Below are 23,846 nucleotides of genomic sequence, written 5' to 3' on the forward strand. Positions count from 1 at the left end.
ATTTAGTGTAGAGCATCGGTTTTCTTGGCATACAATATCATATGGTGGAACATTACGCCTAGAAGAAAAATTGTATAATATTACAGAGTACGTAACATAGGCTTACATGATTATGTTAATATTGTTATGGAGTGAGATATATAGAGTTTATGGCTTTTATAATTAGAAATGTAGGCTTACATGAACGCTTGTCTATAATTAAATAAAAAAAATGAAGTAGCCTTTGAATTTATCTATATTACTTTAAAATAAAAATGACTGAAAAAGATGGTTTTTTTTGCGTATTCTAATTTGATAATTCGTGTATTATCACTACTAATTTTTAGTGAACGTTCATTCGTCAGATCTTTTTATTTTCTCTCAAGTTCAGCAGAGCGGTTTGTATTTTCCCAACGGCGTGATTTCACAACGACGGTTTAAATTTAAACAGCAATAATTGCATTTGCTTTAGAAGTTGTCTGTCCTTTTCAGAAATTTTATCCGATTTTGCGGAAAAGTGCGGAACATAGGGCCTTGCGGAACATAGGGCGTGCGGAACATAGACCTGTCACCACCGCCACAGGTTGTGGGCGAGAGCAAATGTTTTTTAATTATCAAATGTTTTTGTTCAACATTTGAAAGGTTATTTTGTCAAAAAAAGTTATGCCTTGCAGATGTTAAGCGCATGTCTTTACTCACAGCCTTAAAATCGGGGGACCACGGGTAAGCTAAAAAGCTCCTTTAATACTTAAAACTAACCGCTGCTGTTGTTTTCAACTTGCATGTCATTTTGTCTATGTAACATGGACGAAATGACATGCAGGTTGAAAACAACAGCAGCGGTAACTTGGACCATGCCACCGTCTCATCATTAAAGGTTAAGGTGTGCAGTTTACATTATTTCAAATATTTTAGCGTAATGTGTGAAATGTGTTATGTCACATAACTTATGTACATTACTTGGCTAGTCAAAACAGTGATCAGAGTGTGAGAATCTGAAAACGAGGGGGTGTTGCGTTTCCATCTGTAGGCCTACCAAAATTTTATTTGTTAACCATAGCAAATAAAGTTTTATACAAAAGAGTAAGTTTAATTAAAAGATTATATCATTGTTTACTTTTTCTCAGAATTGTAGTAAAACATATTGGCCTAATATTATATTGTAAAGTAGTGATATGTATTACAATTATGCTCGCCTAAGTAGCTATGCTTTTTCAGATTGAATGGGGTTTTCTGTGGCAGCTTTTAATGTGGGCATATTATTTTTAAATGTTTTTATATGTGAACCTATTACACGTTTTCATAACTAGAAATATGTTGTCATGGATATGCATAACTATTTTCTCAGAGCTTTTATTTGTCCACTTTTTGTTTAAACAATACTCATATCAATCCTCAAGCTTGCTTTTTACATATTTTATGCATTCATTTCCAACATTATTATATTAGTTACACTATTCACTAGTTTTTTAATTAGATTATAGTTTCTTTGCATTTTTCTTTTTAATTTTTTGTTGTACACTGCTTGTTAGTTAGTTTACTTGTTGTGGTACCTTGTGGAAAACATGTTGTAAAATATGACTATTGATTACCACAATAAAGAGTGCTCATATATAACCTACTGTTGATTTTTTACGAAACTTTAAAATCTAGTTCTTTCGGCCTAATCACGTTACCAATGCTTTTGGCAGATTATCGCATCAATACCTAAACGTTTGTATTGCTAATAATAAAACGGGAGTAATTTAAGCTAGTGAGTTCTTAATACACTTACATTGTTTAAAATGGCAGAAGATTTATTTTCAGGCTTTGTTGTTCCGCAGTTCGAGGGCTGTTGTCGTATCATGCAAACAGTCTAAAAACTATGAACTTGCTTGTCACACAAAATAGACTGAACCTTGAGCATGAAGAGTAGTTAACGAACTGTTAAAAGCTAGCATGAAACTCGTGTTATGTACTGTAGCTAACTCGTGTTATGTACTGTAGCTAACTCGTGTTATGTACTGTAGCTAACTCGTGTTATGTACTGTAGCTAACTCGCGTTATGTACTGTAGCTAACTCGTGTTATGTACTGTAGCTAACTCGTGTTATGTACTGTAGCTAACTCGTGTTATGTACTGTAGCTAAAACATGGGCTAGCTTCAAAAGCCAAATCAGTATTAGCAAAGACTCCAATTATAGCCTATGTGGCTTTAATTGGACTCTTAACACTAAGTATTTTACTGTAAAGGCTTGAAAAACAGCATTTGTGTTCTTCCTCGGACTTTATTTTAGGTGACTACATGTATCGATAAACATAGTAATCTTAAACAGTTCTAATCTAATGTCCTTTTTACAAAAGAAGCCTATGTTCTTACATTGAGAGCGGGGTTTTTTCCACCTGCTGGCTAAAATTGAGTCTGTTACCCTGTTACTTTGTTGAGAAAATAAAATGGAAATTTTAGCTAATACTTAAAGGTTGACTTGCAACAAAATTCACATTACAGTTATTTGGTATCATAAGATTCACCGTGTTTTACTCTGTTGTATTGTAAGTGCAAAATATATGGGAATGTGATTACAAGCTCTTAAAAGCAAAAACGAACGTTTAATCGCATCCACATGAGACCGCCGTAGTTTGGATTCGCTTTCCAAAACGGCTCAAATGGGATGTAGTTATTACAGGATGGTTTCTGTTTACATTTTCATGCAACCTCATTCGTCGAAATAGTTTCACAAATATACTTCACGCATTCAATAAAATTATGTCTATTGTTTTTACGCGTCTATTTTATCGTCATTGTAATGCTGTCACTTTTAGCACTGATATCTTATAACTTACCGTGAAAAATCGTCAAACTTTTTAACCTTAGCTCGAAGGAGTACATATCATTGTCTGATAATCATGACGAGCCTGTTGGTCACCTGTGATAATCGAAAAGTGCTGCAAAACTTATTTGCGAAGTATTGGGTCACATGATCAGATTACGACTTGATGATTGAATAATGCCGAAACAAAACTGTAAAGTAGCAAGCATCTATATTTGATACGGAGTCTTCAGTAAAACCTGAAGTGTTTGTCATAAACAAGTGCTACGAGAAGTTTATACTGAGCTTTTTATTGGCCTTTCAATTCACGTGAGAACATCATGTGACAACACGATAACCAAACTGTAATGAATACGTCAGAAAAATAAAGAGATTCCAATCTATGGCTGCTTTTCGTTTTTGAGCTTTTAAGAGCTTGTAATCACCTTTCCACATATTTGGCACCTACAACAGAGTAAGACATAGTGAATCTTTTGATACCAAATAACTGTAATGTGAATTTTGTTGCAAGTCAACCTTTAAAATCTGAAATGTTTTAAGCATTTGTAGAAGGAACCAGTCAGGCGTCGCAAGGTAACAATATTACTTATACTAGTCAAAACTCTGTTACAATTGTCATTCAATGGGACTTGAAATCCTTTGTAATAAATTAATAATACAATAAATCTTAAATTAGCTGAAACCATGGCACTCGCCTACACAGGCTCCTCAGTATAGATAGAAAGATGTTATATGCATTCATTTGGCTCTTATCATGACTAGAAGCGTTATATGTAAATACCACCTAAGATAGATTAGCCTTATGACATACAGGTATGGACTAGTGGTAGTTGAAGACTTCAAGTTACCCTATGCAGTAGCAAAAATGTTCATTTGTTTACTTGTTCAAAACCTATATCCATCTCATTTTATAATATCTGAGAAGCTCAACTTGTTCATGCAGCCACCTGGTTAATGCGTGTGAAAGCAAAGGAAGGTGATTTGTATTAGGTGTTTTTTCTGAGAAAGGTAATTTTGTGAGAAGATCTATGCGAGTGTGGCGAGTTGGTTTATCTATAGTGATTAGTGACTATTCGATTGTAGACTCGTAGAGACGATTTGTGCGAGTGGGGCGAGTCCTAATGAGCTGGAAGATGGAGCCTCTCCCATGCACATCGTCGTTGGCTTGCACAGGAGTTACGCCAAGCAGTTGACTAAGATACTCCTTCAATATGGTGGCGATCCTAATGTCGAGTGAGTTTATGTGATAAGAATCATTTTGGGTCACAGTTTTTCCTCAGACAAATGAGCTCACTAATTTATTGTAATCGAATGCTGTTTTTCATTGCTATGTTATAATGAAGTGTGGCATTGCTTACAGTAACTGGTTATTTATTAGGCTGTTAAAATGAAGAGAAAATACAAGCATTGAAATCAGCATTGAAGCTCATAAACTCTGTAATCTTATGTATTTTTATTGTAATGTATTTGTAAGTTTTATAAAAACCTTTACCACTCCCAGTGGTAATGGCATCACATGGTTGGTTGTTATTATTTGCTCCCAACAGGCATGCATTTTATGGCAGCACTTGCACAATCAAATGTGATATTCTTTATATTGACAATATCGAAAATGGCTTTTTTGATCTAACAGCATTTATGCAATGATAGGGTTTCCTAGAGATAGCAACCGAAGGTCAGCCAAAGGTCAGTCTAAGCAATAAAGACTGTCCAGAGAGTTTGTTAGGCTTTAGTATTGCAACCATTGCATTGGCCTAGACAAGTGATATGTGTTGCGCGATTGGTCTACTTTTGGTCTTTGTGGTAGAATGAAGTATATATAATTCTATTATATTCTGTATAAATTTATATATTATGTAATAATATTATATAATAATATTATAATGTAATATATAATAATATTATATAATACTATTATCCAATTCTATATTGAACAGTTTTAAATAAACTGCAGTACTGGCAGGCTGAAATGGCTATGCAATAACATACCGTAAAACCTCTAATTGAACGCCATGGTGCTCTATTTTTTAACCTTTCCTCTATAATAGTGGCGATCAATTGGAGGCGGCGTTGAAATAGAGGCTGGCGGTCTATTTTTCAAATGGCTCGTCGGATATTTTGGAAGATAAATTTAGCCCTATTGTGGGCGAAGCGAATGTCGCCTATATTTTGCTCTTTTTTCGGTTGAGCAATATAAAACCTTTAGGGAGGCAGTAAATCTGCTAACTTTCCTCTAACTTGTCAAAAATCTCTTAATAAATGTGCATCGAGAAACCGAGAAATGTCTCTACCAGTTGATATCTATTGCTTGCAATTGACCTGCCTGCCAATATAATAGCCTGCGTCCTTCTTTGCAATTTGTTGACATTTTCAATATTTAATTCATTCTAAATTTGAAGACATATTTTTATTTTATATCTATATTTAATATTGTTGAATAAAGGCTCATTGCATTCACTGATATGTTTGCTACAGTTTATAGCCAAAACTAGCTTTTTATGTGCAAGAGAAGTGGAGTTATGAGCATAGATCCATTGTATGCCGTGTTAAGATAGCCGCAAAGATGCTATTAAATAACATGCTATAAATCTGCATATTTATAAGTCTATTTATAAGTCTGCACAATGATAATCTATTAAATGATACAAATATATATTGTTAGTTTACATGAACAAGTGACATAAACAAACTATACTTATATTACACGCAGAAATAAAAATGAACGTTTTAAAAGAAAAATATTTTCATCGTTTTCTCGGATAGCTGCGTTCTGATTGTTGCTTTCGATGGAACGAACATCTTCTAGTTGTCCAATATCTTCCACAAAATCTTCTGGCTTCAACTTTTCTTCTGCACTGCTAAACTAGTCGATATTAGCATCCAAGCAATTTTTGGCAGAGCAAAACCTTTACGCGCTGCATTTAGCACAATAAAAAAAGTAGGCTCTGTAAACGTCACCTTTGGTTCAAAACTTACGAACCAGTTTTTATATGCATCTCCTTCGAAGAATTAGGACCACATAAACAAGGAACTGCTATTAGCCTGAGACAGTTAGTAGTTATTTCTATGGCGTTGCTTTCAAAGTTCCATCTACCATCGTAAATTTAAACAGTTTTTATATATGTACATGTACTTCGAAGTATCAGAACCACATTAAACAAGCCGTTTTTTATATATGTATTCTACATCGAAGTAGAAAGACCTACTAGTAGAGAACTACTACTAGCCTGAGACTGTTATTGATTATTGCTATGGTGTTGCATTCGAAGTTTTAATGAAAAAAACAGAAAGCTCTGGAATTGGAGGAGAGAATTTATTGTTATTGAGGTAAACGATTCATTGTTAATACGATTTTGTGGACACGTTTCTACTGACTAGTTGATATTATGGGCTTGTAAAGATCAAATAATGTCAAAGTGGCTGTCAAATGGAGGTGGTGTTCAATTGGAGAGTGGCGGTCTATTTTTCAACCCTTCTCTAAGGGTGGTGGTCAGTTTAAAGTGGCGTTCAAATAGAGGTGGCGTTCAATTAGAGGTTTTATGGTATTAGAAGTAGATAGTTGTCAGAAAGCATTCATGGTTGCTATTGGTTATGTGATCAGCAGTACATGGCTTCACCTAGCGCGGGCTGATTCTTGGTGATTCTCTCGCATGCAGTCAGCTCAACTCAGTTTGTGTTTACACATTTAGTATTGTATCCATTAAGTTTTTTTTTGTGAAATCAACTCTTGTATTGTAATCTCCGATTGGTTGATGAACTTGATTTGCTGGGAAAGTTCATAGAAAGCTAATAAATAAGCTTATAATATTTCATCGACAGCTTGCAGCAGCATTACTTTGTTACACATTAGTGTTTACATTCATCGATGACAAGGGTTTCATAACGTCTCCTGCAGAGTACAAATTGCCTACTTTAAAATTTCTCCCACTCGATGAACAATCTTTGTCTTAAGAGGCTACTTTGACTAATTTACTAATTCCAACCGTCTGCTATTACACAAGTTTTTTTTATAACTATCAGTAAACCTGGCATTGCCCTAGGTTTCATTTGTCTTCAGATAGCCTGCAGGTGGTTGTTTAAAGGGCTGGTTCTCAGGAACCAGGTGGAATTTTGAAACCAAACATGTTTGGCGGCCTGACAGAAGGCACGGAGCGAGTTTAGGACAAAATCGGCCACAAAATGAGGAAATGCATAGCGATTACGCAGGCTAACAGACTCGTGCACACATAATTACGCAGGCCAACAGACTCGTGCACACATAATTACGCAGGCTAACAGACTCGTGCACACATACATGTAGTTACGCAGGCCAACAGACTCGTGCACACATAATTACAAAGTGCAGTTTATTGCTATTAATAATTGCTAATACTCTCAAGGCAAAAATGCATTGTATATACATATATACAGTATATCCTCAATGACATTGTATATACATATGTACAGTATATCTTCAACGACATCGTATCCATCATTTTTTTGATGTCATCACCCTGTTTGCACATGCGTTCGTCCACGAAAAAGCCGCCATCTTTGTAGAAAACGATCGTCATTCTCTTGATTTTTTGTACTTTTCGCTGTTGTTTTGATACTAAAATAAAAAATTTGCAAACAAAAGCAGTTTGCAATAATTAATTGCAGAAGCTTCGTGTTTTTAACGATAAAAGTTGTCCATAAAGATGGCAGACAGCAATAGAATGGTGTCACGAAAAAACGAAGGATATACATATGTACAGTATAGCCTCAACCACATTGTATATGCATATGTACAGCATATCCTCAATGACATTGTATATACATATGTACAGTATATCTTCAATGACATTGTATATACATATGTACAGTATATCCTCAATGACATTGTATATACATATATACAGTATATCCTCAATGACATTGTATATACATATGTACAGTATATCTTCAATGACATCGTATATACATTTGTACAGTATATCCTCAGCGACATTGTATATACATATGTACAGTATATCCTCAATGATATTTCATGGATGGAGGTAAAAATGAAAACTTCTCAAGGATTTTCAACAGTTGCACAAAACAGCGCTTGTACTCATCATAGTAAAGTTGAATTGAGTGAACTCAGCGCATGGTTAGCTGTTCTTAGGATTGCGTATTTTGTTATATTTGAATATATCTATAAAACCAGGCTTGTCAACTTCCAGGTCTCAGAAATTACCAGCATTCTCAGGTCTTAAACGAGGTTGAGATTCATCGTCTAGTTAAATGACAGTATTACTGTTCTGTAGGGATGAGGAAGGTCTTACGCCAGTGCATGTGAGTGTAATCAGAGGCAATGGCAGCATTCTTCACCTCCTCTTGAGGAATGGGGGAGACGCATCTAAGAGAGATGAGGTGATCTTGAGATATATATGGTCTATACATTGGGTATATAAGTAGATATAATCAGACCTCTGTATGCAAAGTTAATCCAATCCATTTCAAGAGTTTTCCATATTTCCAATTGTCGTATTTTGAACCAAATATTCACAGGATGCACTGTATTGCATTAAGTTGTCGAGCTAAAAATCTTAATTATACATATTATAGGTAATTGAATATAAATATTAAAGCCAATGCATTAAATTGAACCTATGCATGAAGCATAATGTAACAAATAAATTAGTTTATGTAAAAAAAACTAAGTTGATAAAGTAACGATCAATAAAAGCAGGTTTTATTGTGACTGTGCGCCAAGGACAGGCGAACGAATATGCAGCTTTGGTAATACAGGAGATGGAACTACTAGTTGTCCCTTGGTAATACAGGAGATGGAACTACTAGTTGTCGATTTAGTCAAGAGCCATAAGTTATATATTAAATTAATCCTCATATTGTTTCAAATATGTAAACCAAACAACTTTTGAATGATTGTGTACTTTTGAATGATTATGGCGCCTAAATTCTGAACACCTCAATTTTAATGGTTGAAGAGAAAAACCGTTACAGATATGATCCCATCACATGCACTTTTATTTGCCTATTTCAAGTCATATGCATGTATATGACTTGATTCCAGCAAATAACGATATAATAACCAAATATAACCAATTTTAGTTTTCCAACAAAGGGTCCAGTTTATTTTGTTCACCATTGTGTACTGGTTTACAAAAACGCACTGTTTTGAAAAACTTGAGGCATGTGTTGGTAATTACTTCTCATGTTTAGACAAACGTGCATTTATATTTAACACCGTACATGAAACAGTTGGTATGTTAAGATGTTCATAAGTTTGACTGTAGATCTGTATGCTACTCGCTCAGCCGCTATATAGTCCTAGTTATTCTACATGATGGTGCTTGTCCAATGTACACCGTGTAAATATATTGTATATGAGCTTAGGCACAGTTCAACAGGTTCACTTACCTAATTTATTGCCAATAATTACATAACACTATTGTTATAGTACTGGGCATTGTGAAGGCTCTACATACAGTATTTCATAGATTAGTGATAAATACCACTACTGAGTAGTCTGGTTAGTGACAGCGAGTGTGGGTGTCATCAGCGAGCGAGGCTGTCAGCGAGCGGCACTGTCAGTGGGTGGGCTATCAGTGAGCATGAATGCTAAAAAGAAGGATTTGCCTTCCTGCTCTTAGCGTATATTGACCATTTACCGGTAGCTTGCACAGTAATGACCGAATTATGAGTGAAAAATTGTGTTGTCATTATACAGCATGCTGTCACAGGGTCAGCGGGCTACATCCATTTGTGTAGGTATCACATTGACTCCAATGGTTATATTTGTGAAAGTTATGTGCCTGGTCCTTTGGCAGTTGATATTATGTTGCTGTTATGCAGGAGGGCAGGGATGCCTGGTCCTTAAGCAGTTGTTGTTATGTTGCTGTTACGCAGGAGGGCAGGGATGCCTGGGACTATGCCCTTAAATATGCTCGGAGGAGCTGTCAGCGGGTACTAAGGGAGTGCGCTGATGACACTACAGTGCACGAAACTGACAATGATCATGACAAATATGTCAGCATATTCCGTAAGTTTTTTTTAAAGATAAGTATTAATAGTTCTACTGTTGTATATTGAATTCGTATATGGATAACTCTGTGTGTGGCTTATAAGACTGCTCAAGTCTACTTGGGTGGTCTCGATAAGTGAATATGTCTGTTTAGTGGTGCACTGAGTCTGTCATAGAGATCAGAGTTTGGTCTTTTTTTACACTACCTATTGCTTTTACGCTGGATAGGTTAAGAAAAAATATTTTTAGAAGATGTGTATTCTTTTAGGCTATGTAAACCACCCAGATTATGAGGAAGTTGTCTTCTCTTCATTTATGTAATTTTTTATGGTAATATGAAGATTTGACGCGTCGACAATTGGGGTTTACTTTAATTGAATTCACATTCTTTAAAGATTGACTTGCAAAAAAATTCACATTACAGTTATTTGGTATCAAAAGATTCACTATGTCTTACTCTGCTGTGTTGTAGGTGCAAAATATGTGGGAATGTGATTACAAGCTCTTAAAAGCTAAAAATCGAACAGTTAATTGCGGCCACACGAGACCGCCGTAGTTTGGATTCTCTTTCCAAAGCGGCTCAAATGGGACGTAGTTGTACAAGATGGCTTCTGTTTACACTTTCACGCAACCTCATTCGTCGAAATATTTTCACAAATATACTTCACGCATTCAATAAAACCATGTCTATTGCCCTTATGCGTCTATTTCATCATCATTGTAATGCTGTCACTTTCAGCACTGATATATCTTATAACCTACCGTGAAACTTTTTTAATTTTTGAACCTTAGCTCGAAGAAGTGCATATCATCCTCTGATAAACATGACGAGCCTGTTGGTCACCTGTGATAATCAAAAAATGCTGCACAAATTATTCGCGCTGCTTGGCAGGAGGTACGGGTCACATGGTCAGATTACGACTAGACGATTAGACCAAGTCGAAACAAAACTGTAAACTAGAAAGCATCTATATTTGATACGGCTCTTCGGTAAAACCCGAAGTGTTCGTCATAAACTAGTGCTACGAGAAGTTTTATATTGAGCCTTTTATTTTACGTGAGAACATCACAAGTCAAAACAATAACCAAATGTAATGACTACGTCAGAGAAATAAACTGATTTCAATCTACGGTGGGTTTCATGATGGCGGCGATTAACTGTTCGTTTTTGAGCTTCTAAGAGCTTGTAATCACATTTCCACATATTTTGCACCTACAGCACAACAGAGTAAAACATGGTGAATCTTTTGATACCAAATAACTGTAATGTGAATTTTGTTGCGAGTCAACCTTTCACTGCATCAAAAATCACACTTACAGCAGCAGAATGACTTAGCTCTACAATGTGTACTTATTAATGTGACGGGTGTATCAAGTGTATATCATGCTACTTCATGTATTAAGGTATATCAGGTTACTTCATGTATGTACTTCATGACTTGTGTAAAAGCTGCAATGTCAATAACATCTGCCTGTTTGATGGTTTCATGGTAGTCGTCCCTCTTGTTTACCGCATTGGCTCTAGTCATAACCTTTAACTCTATTATCATTGCAATGAGCTATGCTGATAGGCCGTACTGCGATTTTAAATGATACTATAGTAGCTCTCTTTGTAAGTGGTCCCTACCATGGGTTTTATAGAATATGCTTAGACTGTGTGTAAAGCAACGGAATTCCAGAACTCTCAACTTTATTAGGGACAATGCTTCTTTTTCAGTGACTCACGCACGAGCTGCTGAAAATTAATTTTATTATAGTTATAATTCTTTTTGTGGAATAAAATCAAATATATTTTAGTGCCCTAAGACATCTGTTTTTGTTATAATCCTCTACCTAATGTTTAGCCATGTGTTGTAGATGCCATGTTTTCCTATTTGCACTTATCCATTGTTGGATTGATTTTAGCCAGATATCCTGTGAGAAAGCCGCTTGGGGTTTTTCAAATGGGTTTAACAGACTAGCCTGATTTACTGCAGGAGCGATTGCGGTTGGGTGGCCTTCCTGACACACCTATGATGCTTGTGCGACTCAGGCCACACACCTACTAATAATATGTCAGCACTTTGACCACTGAACTACGGCTGCTCCTTCTTACCTTTGCTCATATTGTAGATAAAGATATTCCACTGGCGGAGAAAGACGACTCTTTGTTGAGTAATAGAAGCAGTGAGCTAAACCGAGGCTTTATTCGGAGCTCATTCGGTTCAACTGAAGCTAGCACTAGGGCTAGTCCTAGCATTCTCAGGCATGTTATTCTTGCACATCTCTTCCAACATTCAATCATCTCTTAGCTCTCCCGTTTATCTTTTTTCATTTGCATTTTCATTTTAATTCGGTTTGTTGCCTTCTCTTACATGCACTCTGTTCTCCTGTAGCTTCATCTCATCATTATCATTGCGCATATTCTTTGTTGCAGTCCGGAAGATCTGCTACCGGAGAAGAGTCATCCCTTGGTCAATGCACCTCATCCCCAACCACCCCCTAGAAGGAGCAAATCAGTCAAATCTTCCTGTAGGTTATTCACTCTATTCTAGATAGCTCGCTCTTTAATATAGCTCAGCCATCAAACCAGCTCATATTACTGTGCCTACACTACACACTCCTTACTAGTACTCATTACCCACTATACTACACACTCCTTACTAGTACTTATTACCCGCTATACTACACACTCCTTACTAGTTCTTATTACCCTTATACTACACACTCCTTACTAGTACTCATTACCCGCTATACTACACACTCCTAGTTTGTGTTGGGATTTTTTAGATACGGGACAGTTTCCTCGTAGTATCAGTTTCTGCACCTCTGACCTACCGAAGCAAGAGTATTATTCACACCGCCCCATGTCATTGCCGACAGAAAGCAAACGTCGTAAGAATCTCTTCTCTGCCATTAGAAAATCTCTCTCACCCAGCAGTAAAACGAAAAGTTCACATCCACGTTCCCAGCACCATAGTCCTGTAACTGAACCAAAATCTCAATCGCCTCTGGCGTCTCTCCTCAAACCCTCCAGCAAGTACTCGCCTGGAGCTCGTGGTACCTCCTCCTTTAGCTCAGGGAATGTCAGATTTGATGTAGGCGATAGTCCGATGTACCATCGTTCCCAGTCAGTTTCTTGTAATCGGACAGAGTCAGATGAGAACTCGCTATATTATGATAGACCAGCATATATTGATGCTACGAGTCCTGACCACTGCATCATCTCTACTGAGAGAGTTTTTAGTTCAAGAAAGTGTCTAGACTTGGGCACAACTGGGAATGCTGCTAGCAAATACAGTCCTTCTAATTATAGCCAAACAGTTGTTAAGCCTGAAAAAGAGAAACGACTTGGCTCACCATTTGAGCAAAAGCACCGCAGGAAGAGCAGTAAAAGCCTATTTAAGAGGCTTGTTGGGTCTTCGAGCCCAAGCTGTTCCGCTGACACAGGGGCTTTGAATCTGGGAGTGGGCCAGACGATAAGGCTGAGCGAATGGAATCCGAATGACTCTGTTAGTCAGCTTAGTCTAGATGTTACAGCACCGAGTCGCTTGCCACCTGAAGGTCAGCGTACCCCATCGTCTAGTCATACGACTGTAATAAACTCAAAGGAGATGGCCGCTATAGAAGCTGGTAGAAAGGTATTTGATGTGACGAGCCCCGATCATTGTAAAGTAGTGGAGGTAGATCGTACCCTCTCAAGCCCTCTTGAAAGGACCGTAGTCTATGAGGTTTGTATGCCGAACCTAAGTCTGGGTATTTAGCGTCGAGTTCTGTTTTTGTAATATGTGCTAATACACATGTCTATCATATTTTTACATGCATATCAGGTGTGTTTCTAATATATGATAGAAACGCCTAATATCATATATTTTAGCTGTCTATCATATATATATGTATATATATTATATATATATATTATATATATATATGTGTGTGTGTGTGAAGTGGATATGAGTAGTCTGCTTGTAATGAGTATATATTAGTACATACAGCAAACATACAACAGACATACAGCAAACATACAGTAGACATACAGCAGACATACAGTAGATATACAGTAAACATACAGTGGAAGTACAGTAAACATACAGTAGACATACAGCAGACATACAGTAGATATACAGTAGACATACAGCAGACATACAGTAGACATACAGTAAACATACAGTAGACATACAGTAGACATACAGCAGACATACAGTAAATATACAGTAGACATACAGTAGACATACAGCAGACATACAGTAAATATACAGTAGACATACAGTAGACATACAGCAGACATACAGTAAACATACAATAAACACAGTAAACATACAATAAACACAAGGTCCGTCAACATGAGCGAGCATTAAGGAAGCCACATCAGCCAGGCTTTTTCTCAGAGCCTAAACAGATCTGGAAGTACAACTGTAACTGTCACTCTAGGTATTTTGATAAAATGATGTGATTGCTGCTGGTTGTGATTATGCATAGACTGTGATGTTGTCAATTGTAACTTACTTCAGAGAACTAAATTATGTGTTTAACAAAGTCTTCAGTGCAGCCAAGTAACAGTATCTCACTCTGGTTTTATCTAATGCAAACATTCAGCAGTTCGGCATGAGCGGATCACTTCTACTTTATTAGCCTTCTTATGTTATAGAGTCCTCCACCCAAACCTCAACGGCTCTTCCTAAAAGACTCGCCTTCTGAAGGTAGTTTAAGAGGTGACTCACGTCCAGGTCTCTCATCAGATGAACACAACTCCATCAATATGGCAGATTCACTTAGGAATAGCGCCGGAACCGGAGTGCTGCAGAAGGCTGGTCCTAGCAATCCACAGAGATACTCGGCCACCACAAGTGCTAGTACTTCTAGCGAACTTGTAACTACTAGTAGAGAGCGAGTGATGGAATTGAGAGGGAGTCTTACAGCGGAACTCGAGCACAAGTTCAAGACTATGCAAATGCCATTGACATCTCCAGAAACTAATGAGAGTGTGCCAAATGGTAGTTCTCTAAATCACAGATGGTCTGGCAAGGGCAAAGGGAAGCTAGTGAGACAACGTGGTACAGAGCCGATTCTTGCAGCTGACACCGATGTACGAGTCGTATTGTCAGATGAACCTGGATTTCAGGGTGACCATGTAGATGGTGTTTCCAAACTACAAGATGACAATTCGTACTCTCGTCCACTCGTAGAAGAGCAAAACAGACAACTCTCAGTCTCCCATTCTCCTAAGTCTGTCAGAATCCTTACTGATGATTCACGAGAGGTATGTTTTCTGCGTGTTTAGCACTAAAGGCTATCATTGCCTTGCAATATTATCGCACTTACTAACTTACAGTCTCAAACCTTTCTTTATGTTCCGTAGCATGAAACATTTTAGTCCTTTTTTCAGCATGTAAAGAAAACCATCATATTGTTGATGATTAGCGATGCCAATAAAAAGTTATACATTAGTTTGTTCATAATTATTGCCTTCATATTTGGGTAATTGTTTTTTTTCCATTATTTATTTCACAATGTGGGCATTTGAAATTATGGAGCTTGTAGTCTGATATATTATATTCACACTATCGGTAAGTTTGTAGTCTTGAAGGTCATGTTCTATGTAGTTGCTGGTGGCTACCTGGTTGCTGGTTTTATTTCACTTCCATTATAACTCCTACCCTTGAGATGATTTTAGCCAGGTTTTGCAGGATAACTGGCAGCGCTGTGCGCATGTCCATGAGATTAGAATTTGCATATACTAATTGGCTATCATCAGCCTGATAAAAAAAGTGCATAGATGTCACAAAACACATTGGAAATAAAATCTTTAATGCTGGAACCCTTGTGAAGTTACATTACGACTAATGCGGATGCACGCCCAGCTTCATGGTTAGGACTTTTTATATTATTGCCATCAGTTGGAAGTGCTTTAGGAACTCTTATGTTTTAGATTGTGACTGATCAATCAGCTCCTCGGGTAAGCGTTAGCAAAGACTCTGGGATTGAAAGCGCAGTGACATCACAAGTTAGAGGTCAAATGAGGGTCAGTGAGAGTGAAGACTCCTTTCACACTTGTCAAAGCGGACAACCACTTACTGAAAGGTGCTTTTTAATAATTTTCAGTCAGCTCTTCCTTTTCTGGTATTTTGCCAACACTGACCTCACACTTACACACTTCATTTTTTCCATTGTAAGCTTTATTTGCAGTGTTGAACTATCATCTTTGCTACCAACTGAGATGGATAGCCTGCAATCCAAGGTTCTGCGCATGAACCTTGATGAATTTACCCCTATTCATTCCGACAATGATTCTCACTCTACAGGAGACCTCAGCCAGTCTAAATAGTAAGTTGTGTTTTTATTTAAAACAGTGTATTAGATGGTCTCTTCTGTTGACTAGCACACAGAGTATCACAAGTATAACCTCGTCAGAGTAACAACTCATCACCAGACCGTTCGCATATCTCATATTCTCAATGTTCGCATCAGTGTTCCCGCAATTCTCCATGAAGCGATGTTAAGCCAAAGATACAGTACATGTCACGAAATAGTCAGTTCTCTGAATATTGTTCTCTTGACGTTATCATAGTTCTTTGATTGAGGTGTGACAATGAACTGAGGAAACTCGCTGATCAGATGAATCATAGTTCTTTGATTGAGGTGTGACAATGAACTGAGGAAACTCGCTGATCAGATGAACAAAGGGATATAAAAGAGATTTTCAAATGAACTTGTTAGCTCAACGATGGCCAAAATTGCCAGCCAGAGCTTCAAGGTCATAAATTAGTTTTTCCATTGGCCAAATTAAGTGACATGTTAACAAAAAGAATACCAGTAACTTATTGAGTTCTAATTGTAACCTTGAAGCATTGAAAGTTAGTAGAGACCTGTTATAAACAACTTAACAATCTAATTTAACATAAAAAATATGATTAAGGTTGCTCATATTTTGGTATAATATCTAGCATTGATTTAATGGAAAGCCTTGCCTACTTCCATTTTAAACCTATTATAATAATACTACTCATGCTAATTTATAGCAGTACAAAGCACAGATTAATACTATTCATAGAATAGGCCATAGAACCGGAATATGTGAAGGGAACCACATACATTATTCAAGCTTACAAAACTGTACTGTTTTCAAAAACTTCTGCCATCATAGTCTTGAAGCTGCTTGAATGTTAAAAACAAATATTCACTTAGATTTACCACTGAAACCACTCCACTGTCCATGAAACCACTCCACTGTCCATGAAACCACTCCACTGTCCATGAAACAACTCCACTGTCCATGAAACAACTCCACTGTCCATAAAACAACTCATAGGTTAGGGCGATCATTAGTCTGACTGTATGTCTATGCGCTACTCACTCAGATACAGTATATTCTAATTAAAGCAAATGAGTCCTTTTCACCAAGATGTACTAAGTGCCATAGACGAGCGATGTCAGCGATCTCACTAAAGCAACCATCGAAACAGTCTTTACCAACAAGGACTAACAAATATAACAGTTTCAGTTAATTCAATTCAGCTAAAAGTATTCTCATAGAGTAAAAGAACACTTCAGTGTTATATAGAATGAATGTGTGTAGATGTTATAGAGTTATCTTCCTTTCATTCTCACCAGCTTTTTATGTAACAAGAATAGTTAGAGCTTAACGAAAGACATCGAAATATCTGAATAGCAAATTTTGTCATAATGATTGCGGCCACGGCACGTTTGTGTTTAAACAATTCATAAACTTTTTGTGATGTATTTTTATATATGTTAATTGTGTTGTAGTATACCTTTAAAAGTTGGAAGAATTGTGGCCTTATAATAGTTTTTATGAAACTCTCACAATTGAAATATATTTTTCAACCATATTTTTGTGTGTTATTTGGCAAATTGAAATTTTATAAATTAAAAAAATTTTTGAAAAGATTATTAAGAAATATTTTTAAAAACTGCAACATAACCTTAAGGTATTTTGAAGCAGTATTCTCGAAGCTATTTAATAAAAGTGCTGCTTCTTTAAGTCACTGAATCTCTTATGGCAGCAGAAACCATTGTAATGGCAGTTCTCTTGTGGGATATGCCATGCTCTATAATGCACATCTAGTTGAAACTTTCATCGTACCAATCACCTGACACGTTTCTGCCATGCATGGGTCATTAGTGTGTGCAAACTTGTACTGGTTGACATCATGGCATGACCTAATCATTGACTTATAGTGGCCTCAAGAACATTTAAAGTGGACAACCCTTGGATGGTCTACAGTACACCCTTGTCATAGAGTAGACAACCCTTGGTTGTTCCATACCAGCTACTGTAGACACCAATTAACTCTAATTCGTGTTTTACCCATATTTATTGATATTATTTCCGTGAAATATATAATTCGCTGTAATATAATATCACCGTGAATTATTTTGGATAGTAAGTATTACAGTAATATATACAATATATATATAATTAATAATATTCACAGTAAATATATAAATTATTTTGTTTAACCTTACCATCTGTGTCACGTATTGTAGAAAATTGTACACTACGGTAGAGTTGCCTTCTCTCCCTTCCTCCATCCATTTTACAGCTCATCAATCGCCCATGATCTCTTTGCCTCTACCTTGCACTATCATTTACTGTAAACTAACAATCATACAGCTGCTATATCAATGGACTGTTTTAGTGCTGTTTTATGCAGTATGTATACAATACCATTCAAAACTGTCTTTATCAATAAGACAGTATGGCATCCTTTTCAACTGCCATTTCTCTTGCTCACATACAAATATAACTAGTGATGGGTAAGATTTACTGCGCTGTTCACCTTTGTTCTTCACACAGTACTACGGTGCTGTGTGAATAACAAAGGGTTGCTATTTCAACCTGGGGCAATCTGGTGCTGGCTGGTGTCATCTTGTCTCCTACTTGGTTTGATTTTAATTCTGTCAGTGGTTCACTTTAATTGTATCCTTTCTCAAGTCGTTACCTTTTCATTTCACTTCTAAATTGACGCAACAATCCTATTCTATCTAGAATGTCATATTCTAAACTAATCAGCAGCTAGAAAATTTATCAAAAACCTGTGAGCCTCTTTCTTTGTAACTCACAGCTCCCCCGTTATTGCTCTGCTTCAGTGAGTGCATGTATTAATCATCATTAGTGTGTGTTCTGCCCATTTCCGCCAGCATCGCAAGCAAAGATGCTAAGGTAAGCATGCCCGGTATGGCAAATATAATGCTCTATCTCCATCAAATACACTGGACACTATCTCTTACATTGCATCGTTTTAGTGTGACCGTGATGCCGGCATCGATATGTGCGAGTGATGGCTCCATAGCCGAGTACTTGCACACAGATTTAGACACGAATGTAACGCTGACTGAAGCCAGATGGCCAATAACTTGCGCAGCTACCAACCATTCTCGTCACAGCATAGACTGGAAAACTTTCAGCGAGCTCTCTGTATGCAGCACAATTAGTGCAAGGTTGGTTGTCTGCTGCTCTATGTGTAAAGTATTACGCTGAGTCATTTGATGGGATATATTCATGGGATCAGTACTGAAAGTATTTCGTTGACTGTCTGTATATATGAGCTCTTAAGTTCATGTATTGTCAGCAAGTGACATCACATTATAACATTATTCTACCATCTGATATGCTTTTTGTGTGGTTGTTCTTTGCAAAAAGATTAAGGGATTTTTTGTAGCGAACCTCCAGTGGTTGTTCCAAGAGATATTCATGATTTATCTGATACCTGTTTGCTGAGAGAGTTGCGAGACCTCGGCGACGTTCCAGGGCCTATAACAACATCGACCAGACGTATCTATCAACTGCGATTATTGAAACTCCGGAATAATCCACACCTTTGCACTCCTAATAAACTCTCTGGTCAGTTTCTTTGCAATGTTTCGTCTTCTCAGCCTTAATTCTGATAATGTAGCTGACGGCGATTGGTCACATTACTTACCATAAGATGCTTTCTTATATAACAGGCTAATGTACACTTGCGCTAGTTTGTGTTTCCCAGTCAACACTTCAATGCTGGGGAAAGATCATTAGTTGAAATTTATCAATCACTGTTTCTCATCGACCAATCGAACACTTCAGCTGATGATACATTCTGTGCTTTGTATATGCTCTAGGTTTCTCTCGAGAACTCCAACAGTACATGGCCTGTCACAGTAGCGTCTCATTGGTTGAGATCAACCAATTGGAACAAGAGATGATTAATCAGTTTGACGCTGGTAGTGGAAGAAAATGGAGAGAAGGCAACTCCAAGATGTCCTTTACTTATCTCCTTTTAGATCCCCGAACTACTAAAAACCTTCCGGCGAGACATCATTTGTTGGGTAGGGAATTATATGTGCTTCTGATATCCCCCGTGAACTTTGAAATGTATTTTGTTCTAAAAGCAGTATAAAAGGATTATTAGTGTAAATGTTCATGCTCCTAAATCGTATTATCTTACTTTGTGTCATATCATTAGACATTTTTGTTTGTCTGGTGGGCTGAATGCTGGAGAGCTGCAGGTAGCAGATGGTTTGATAGGCTATAGTATGCCAATTGAGGTAACAGATGTAGACGTTTCGAACAACTCCTTTAGGCAAAGACTGGTTCACCCTCACAAGCTCCATCCTATTGCGGGTTCATTTTGTTGTCTTGAAGTTTGATGATAGATCAATCTTTCAAAAAGGTTTGCACTTTTTAAAAGGTGAATTTCAATTGCTAGCTAATAGATTGGTGATTACCACCACTTTGCTAAGCTTTCACAGGATTGTCTTATCCGTTAATTCAGGCGAGTAACTGATACATAATCACCTGACTGATGTAACTATATATATGGTTGGTCAGTGATCTGCATTTTAGACTCAGATGAGAATGGTGAGGCCTTTAGAGTTTTTATATCATCAGTGTTCTACGTGGGAAAGGGAAAGAAAACCCGACCATATCAGCATTTCATCGATGCGATAAGAGTGAGTTGACGATGCTAGTCATATGTTATAAGATATGTTTATGCGCACTTTAAAGCACATAAATTACTTTTTTTTTATTATATATTTCAATACATCAAAGTCTTGGCTTTCGAATGAGCCTATATTCAATACACAAAGAATAATAGAACTATGAAAAACAGGGTGTCAAAAGTATGTCCTGCAAAAAAAAACACTTAGTTCAGGTTCTCAAAATGTGATGTCACAATTATTATTTAGCCTTAGGTAGTCGATCCCTTTCGCTGCCATTGAGGCTGCGCTTTTCTGTGACAATCGGTGCTGTTAAACCCAGAAAGCGCTAATAATAAACTAGGATTCTAGATAATCAACAATGAACGGGATCGTGCTAACGCCTGACCAATACAAACACATGTTCTGGGTTAATTAATTATGCTTCAATAAATGTACTGTCGTTGATGAAGGTAATGAAATCACATCGATTAAATTGTGGCCTGCGGTTGCGTAGCCCTAGGATTATATGTCAATCGCACTTTCGCGAGATCACGCAATGCTCGAAACTAATTAGTTTCAGTCGCGACCCTCAACATCGTAATAAAATGAGAGGGCTAGTGCATAATGTCATCGGGAAAGCATAGTATGGTGCTTGGAATCTGAGTTGTTTATCATAGAAATAAGCTGTACATGGAGAACTAATGACGCTGATTCCTTTGTCATCTTCATTGGTTCTCTGTAGTTGTCCTATCTTCGCCTGACACTAGCGTCATTATCGTAGTTGATAAATATAAGCGGTAAGCAATAAAATAGGCGGTAAGAGCACACAACACCGCATAAGAAAATTGTGACGTCACACTTTCCGAGACTATGCCAGTAAACATTTCTGCGGTAGAGCTCTGGGGAAATCCTTTAAACACCAGCCAATGTCTGTCTCACCATGGCAAACAATAGCTCATTCGAAAGCCAAGACTCTGATGTATTGAAATATACAATAAAAAAATTATGTAATTTATGTGCTTTAAGTACTTGAAGAGAAGTATGTTGACGATGCTAGTCATATGTTATAAGATATGTTTATGCGCACTTTAAGTACTTAGGGAGAAGTATGTTGACGATGCTAGTCATATGTTATAAAATATGTTTATGTGCACTTAAGTACTTGAAGAGAAGTATGTTGACGATGCTAGTCATATGTTATAAGATATGTTTATGCGCACTTTAAGTACTTGAAGAGAAGTATGTTGACGATGCTAGTCATATGTTATAAGATATGTTTATGCGCTTTAAGTACTTAGGGAGAAGTATGTTGACGATGCTAGTCATATGTTATAAGATATGTTTATGCGCACTTTAAGTACTTGAAGAGAAGTATGTTGACGATGCTAGTCATATGTTATAAGATATGTTTATGCGCTTTAAGTACTTAGGGAGAAGTATGTTGACGATGCTAGTCATATGTTATAAAATATGTTTATGCGCACTTTAAGTACTTAGGGAGAAGTATGTTGACGATGCTAGTCATATGTTATAAGATATGTTTATGCGCACTTTAAGTACTTAGGGAGAAGTATGTTGACGATGCTAGTCATATGTTATAAGATATGTTTATGCGCACTTTAAGTGCTTAGGGAGAAGTATGTCAATCTCTTTATTGAATAATGTGTTTGCCTTGCTGCCTGCACTCCTGATATCTTCTCTCGATATTAATCTCTCTGTATATTGTATTAATCTCTCTATATATTGTATTAATCTTTCTGTATAATTATTGTATTAGTCTCTCTGTATATTGTATTAATCTCTCTATATATTGTATTAATCTTTCTGTATATTGTATTAATCTCTCTGTATATTGTATTAATCTATCTATATATTGTATTAATCTTTCTGTATATTGTATTAATCTCTCTGTATATTGTATTAATCTCTTTGTGTGTTGCGCTCTAGAACAAGAATACTTCTAATAAAACAAAGCAGATTGTTGATATCTGGAAATCTGGACTTGGAGTTGTCTCCTTGCACTTATTTCATAACATCCTGGCCGTCGAGGCTTATACAAGGGAAGCCTGCATGGTGGATGCCATCGGTGAGCGGATGTCACTTTACTTTTGATAAATCTGAGATGTTCATCCGTTAATTCAATATGTGATATCCACTAGGAGACGCTGTGTACATCTTCATCGTAGGCACTAGGATTAATAATCGTAGAGTAACCCTTATAGACACAATAGTTGTGTCTAGTTATGTGGGTATATTTATTAGCTTATTCCCCTGTGCTTGATTCTTTCTTGGCAGGCCTGAAGAACCTGACAAATGTAGCAAAATGCAACTACTATGGGGTTGCCTCCACTTGGAACTCGAGAAAAAAGAGGCTGGTAGGTGCTGATCTACTACACAAGGCCTATAGTATCCTCCTAGTGGAGGGCGAACGTCAGATCAGACCTGCTGACATACGTGATGAGTCGGAGCTCCCAAGCTTTTTAGTCTAATATTTCTGTTCCTTCTTTAATATACCAATGATGGAGACTATCATTTGCCATGTATTGGCAACTCCCAAAATTTATTAATAGCTTTTTTGTAGCATAAATTTAATACTACGATGTTAATTCTTTTTAACTTTTTTAAATGGCAAAAATTGTTTTTATGCAACTTATGCATATATATTACAATATACTCAGTTTTTAGCTTTTTTATGAAACTATAAGTGTATTTCAAATACATCATATGGTTAACTTCTATTGGATGAAGGGCTTTACTCATTTTCCTTACATTCATTTTGTTAGACTAACTTACACTATTTGTACTTTCGTTTTTATTGTTGTCACATTTTTTGTAACAAGATTATTCCAATACACAAGTTGTTAACAATGTTTATTGTGTTTATTATTGTTTTGTCTCAGCGGATCGAGATAAAACAATGCAATAATTTCCAGCAGCCAAGTAGTCGAGTCAGTGTCCTCCCTGCAGGAGGTAGCTAAGTACAGCAATGTGAGGCATAATGATGCTTATAAAATGTTGTACTGTTAGCGCAAATGATTTGCATCAAGGTTTCTTTTATAGAAATTGGATTTGTTTTCTCACTCATAGTTCAAGTTGACTCATCGAAAATATTATTAATGATCATTCATATATTTCAATAGTTGTGGTTGATTAGTTTGTGTTTATTAT

At 36.8% G+C, this 23,846-nt stretch overlaps 1 protein-coding gene across 1 annotated transcript; it reads left to right on the top strand.

Annotated features, from left to right (window-relative positions):
- The first annotated feature begins 557 nt into the window (after window positions 1-557).
- LOC137387889 (uncharacterized) lies at window positions 558-23,523 on the top strand. The gene is made up of 16 exons (XM_068074402.1): window positions 558-702; window positions 3,872-4,021; window positions 8,059-8,164; window positions 9,665-9,797; window positions 11,892-12,024; window positions 12,196-12,290; window positions 12,549-13,489; window positions 14,407-15,018; window positions 15,688-15,839; window positions 15,945-16,082; window positions 19,026-19,220; window positions 19,442-19,623; window positions 19,878-20,084; window positions 20,602-20,708; window positions 22,626-22,764; window positions 22,974-23,523. The coding sequence occupies exons 1-16, from the start codon at window positions 665-667 to the stop codon at window positions 23,165-23,167; spliced, it is 3,522 nt and encodes a 1,173-aa protein (XP_067930503.1). The 5' UTR covers window positions 558-664; the 3' UTR covers window positions 23,168-23,523.
- The last annotated feature ends 323 nt before the right edge of the window (window positions 23,524-23,846 follow it).

Source organism: Watersipora subatra, chromosome 2, assembly GCF_963576615.1.
Source record: "Watersipora subatra chromosome 2, tzWatSuba1.1, whole genome shotgun sequence".
NCBI classification, from domain to species: domain Eukaryota; kingdom Metazoa; phylum Bryozoa; class Gymnolaemata; order Cheilostomatida; family Watersiporidae; genus Watersipora; species Watersipora subatra.

Excerpts from the sequence above, each read along its gene's own strand:
- LOC137387889 (XM_068074402.1), top strand. The coding sequence starts at position 665 with ATGTCTTTACTCACAGCCTTAAAATCGGGGGACCACGG. Across the intron at positions 703-3,871 it reads TTAAAATCGGGGGACCACGG|ACTCGTAGAGACGATTTGTG; the intron begins GTAAGCTAAAAA and ends ATTCGATTGTAG. Across the intron at positions 13,490-14,406 it reads AAAGGACCGTAGTCTATGAG|AGTCCTCCACCCAAACCTCA; the intron begins GTTTGTATGCCG and ends CTTATGTTATAG.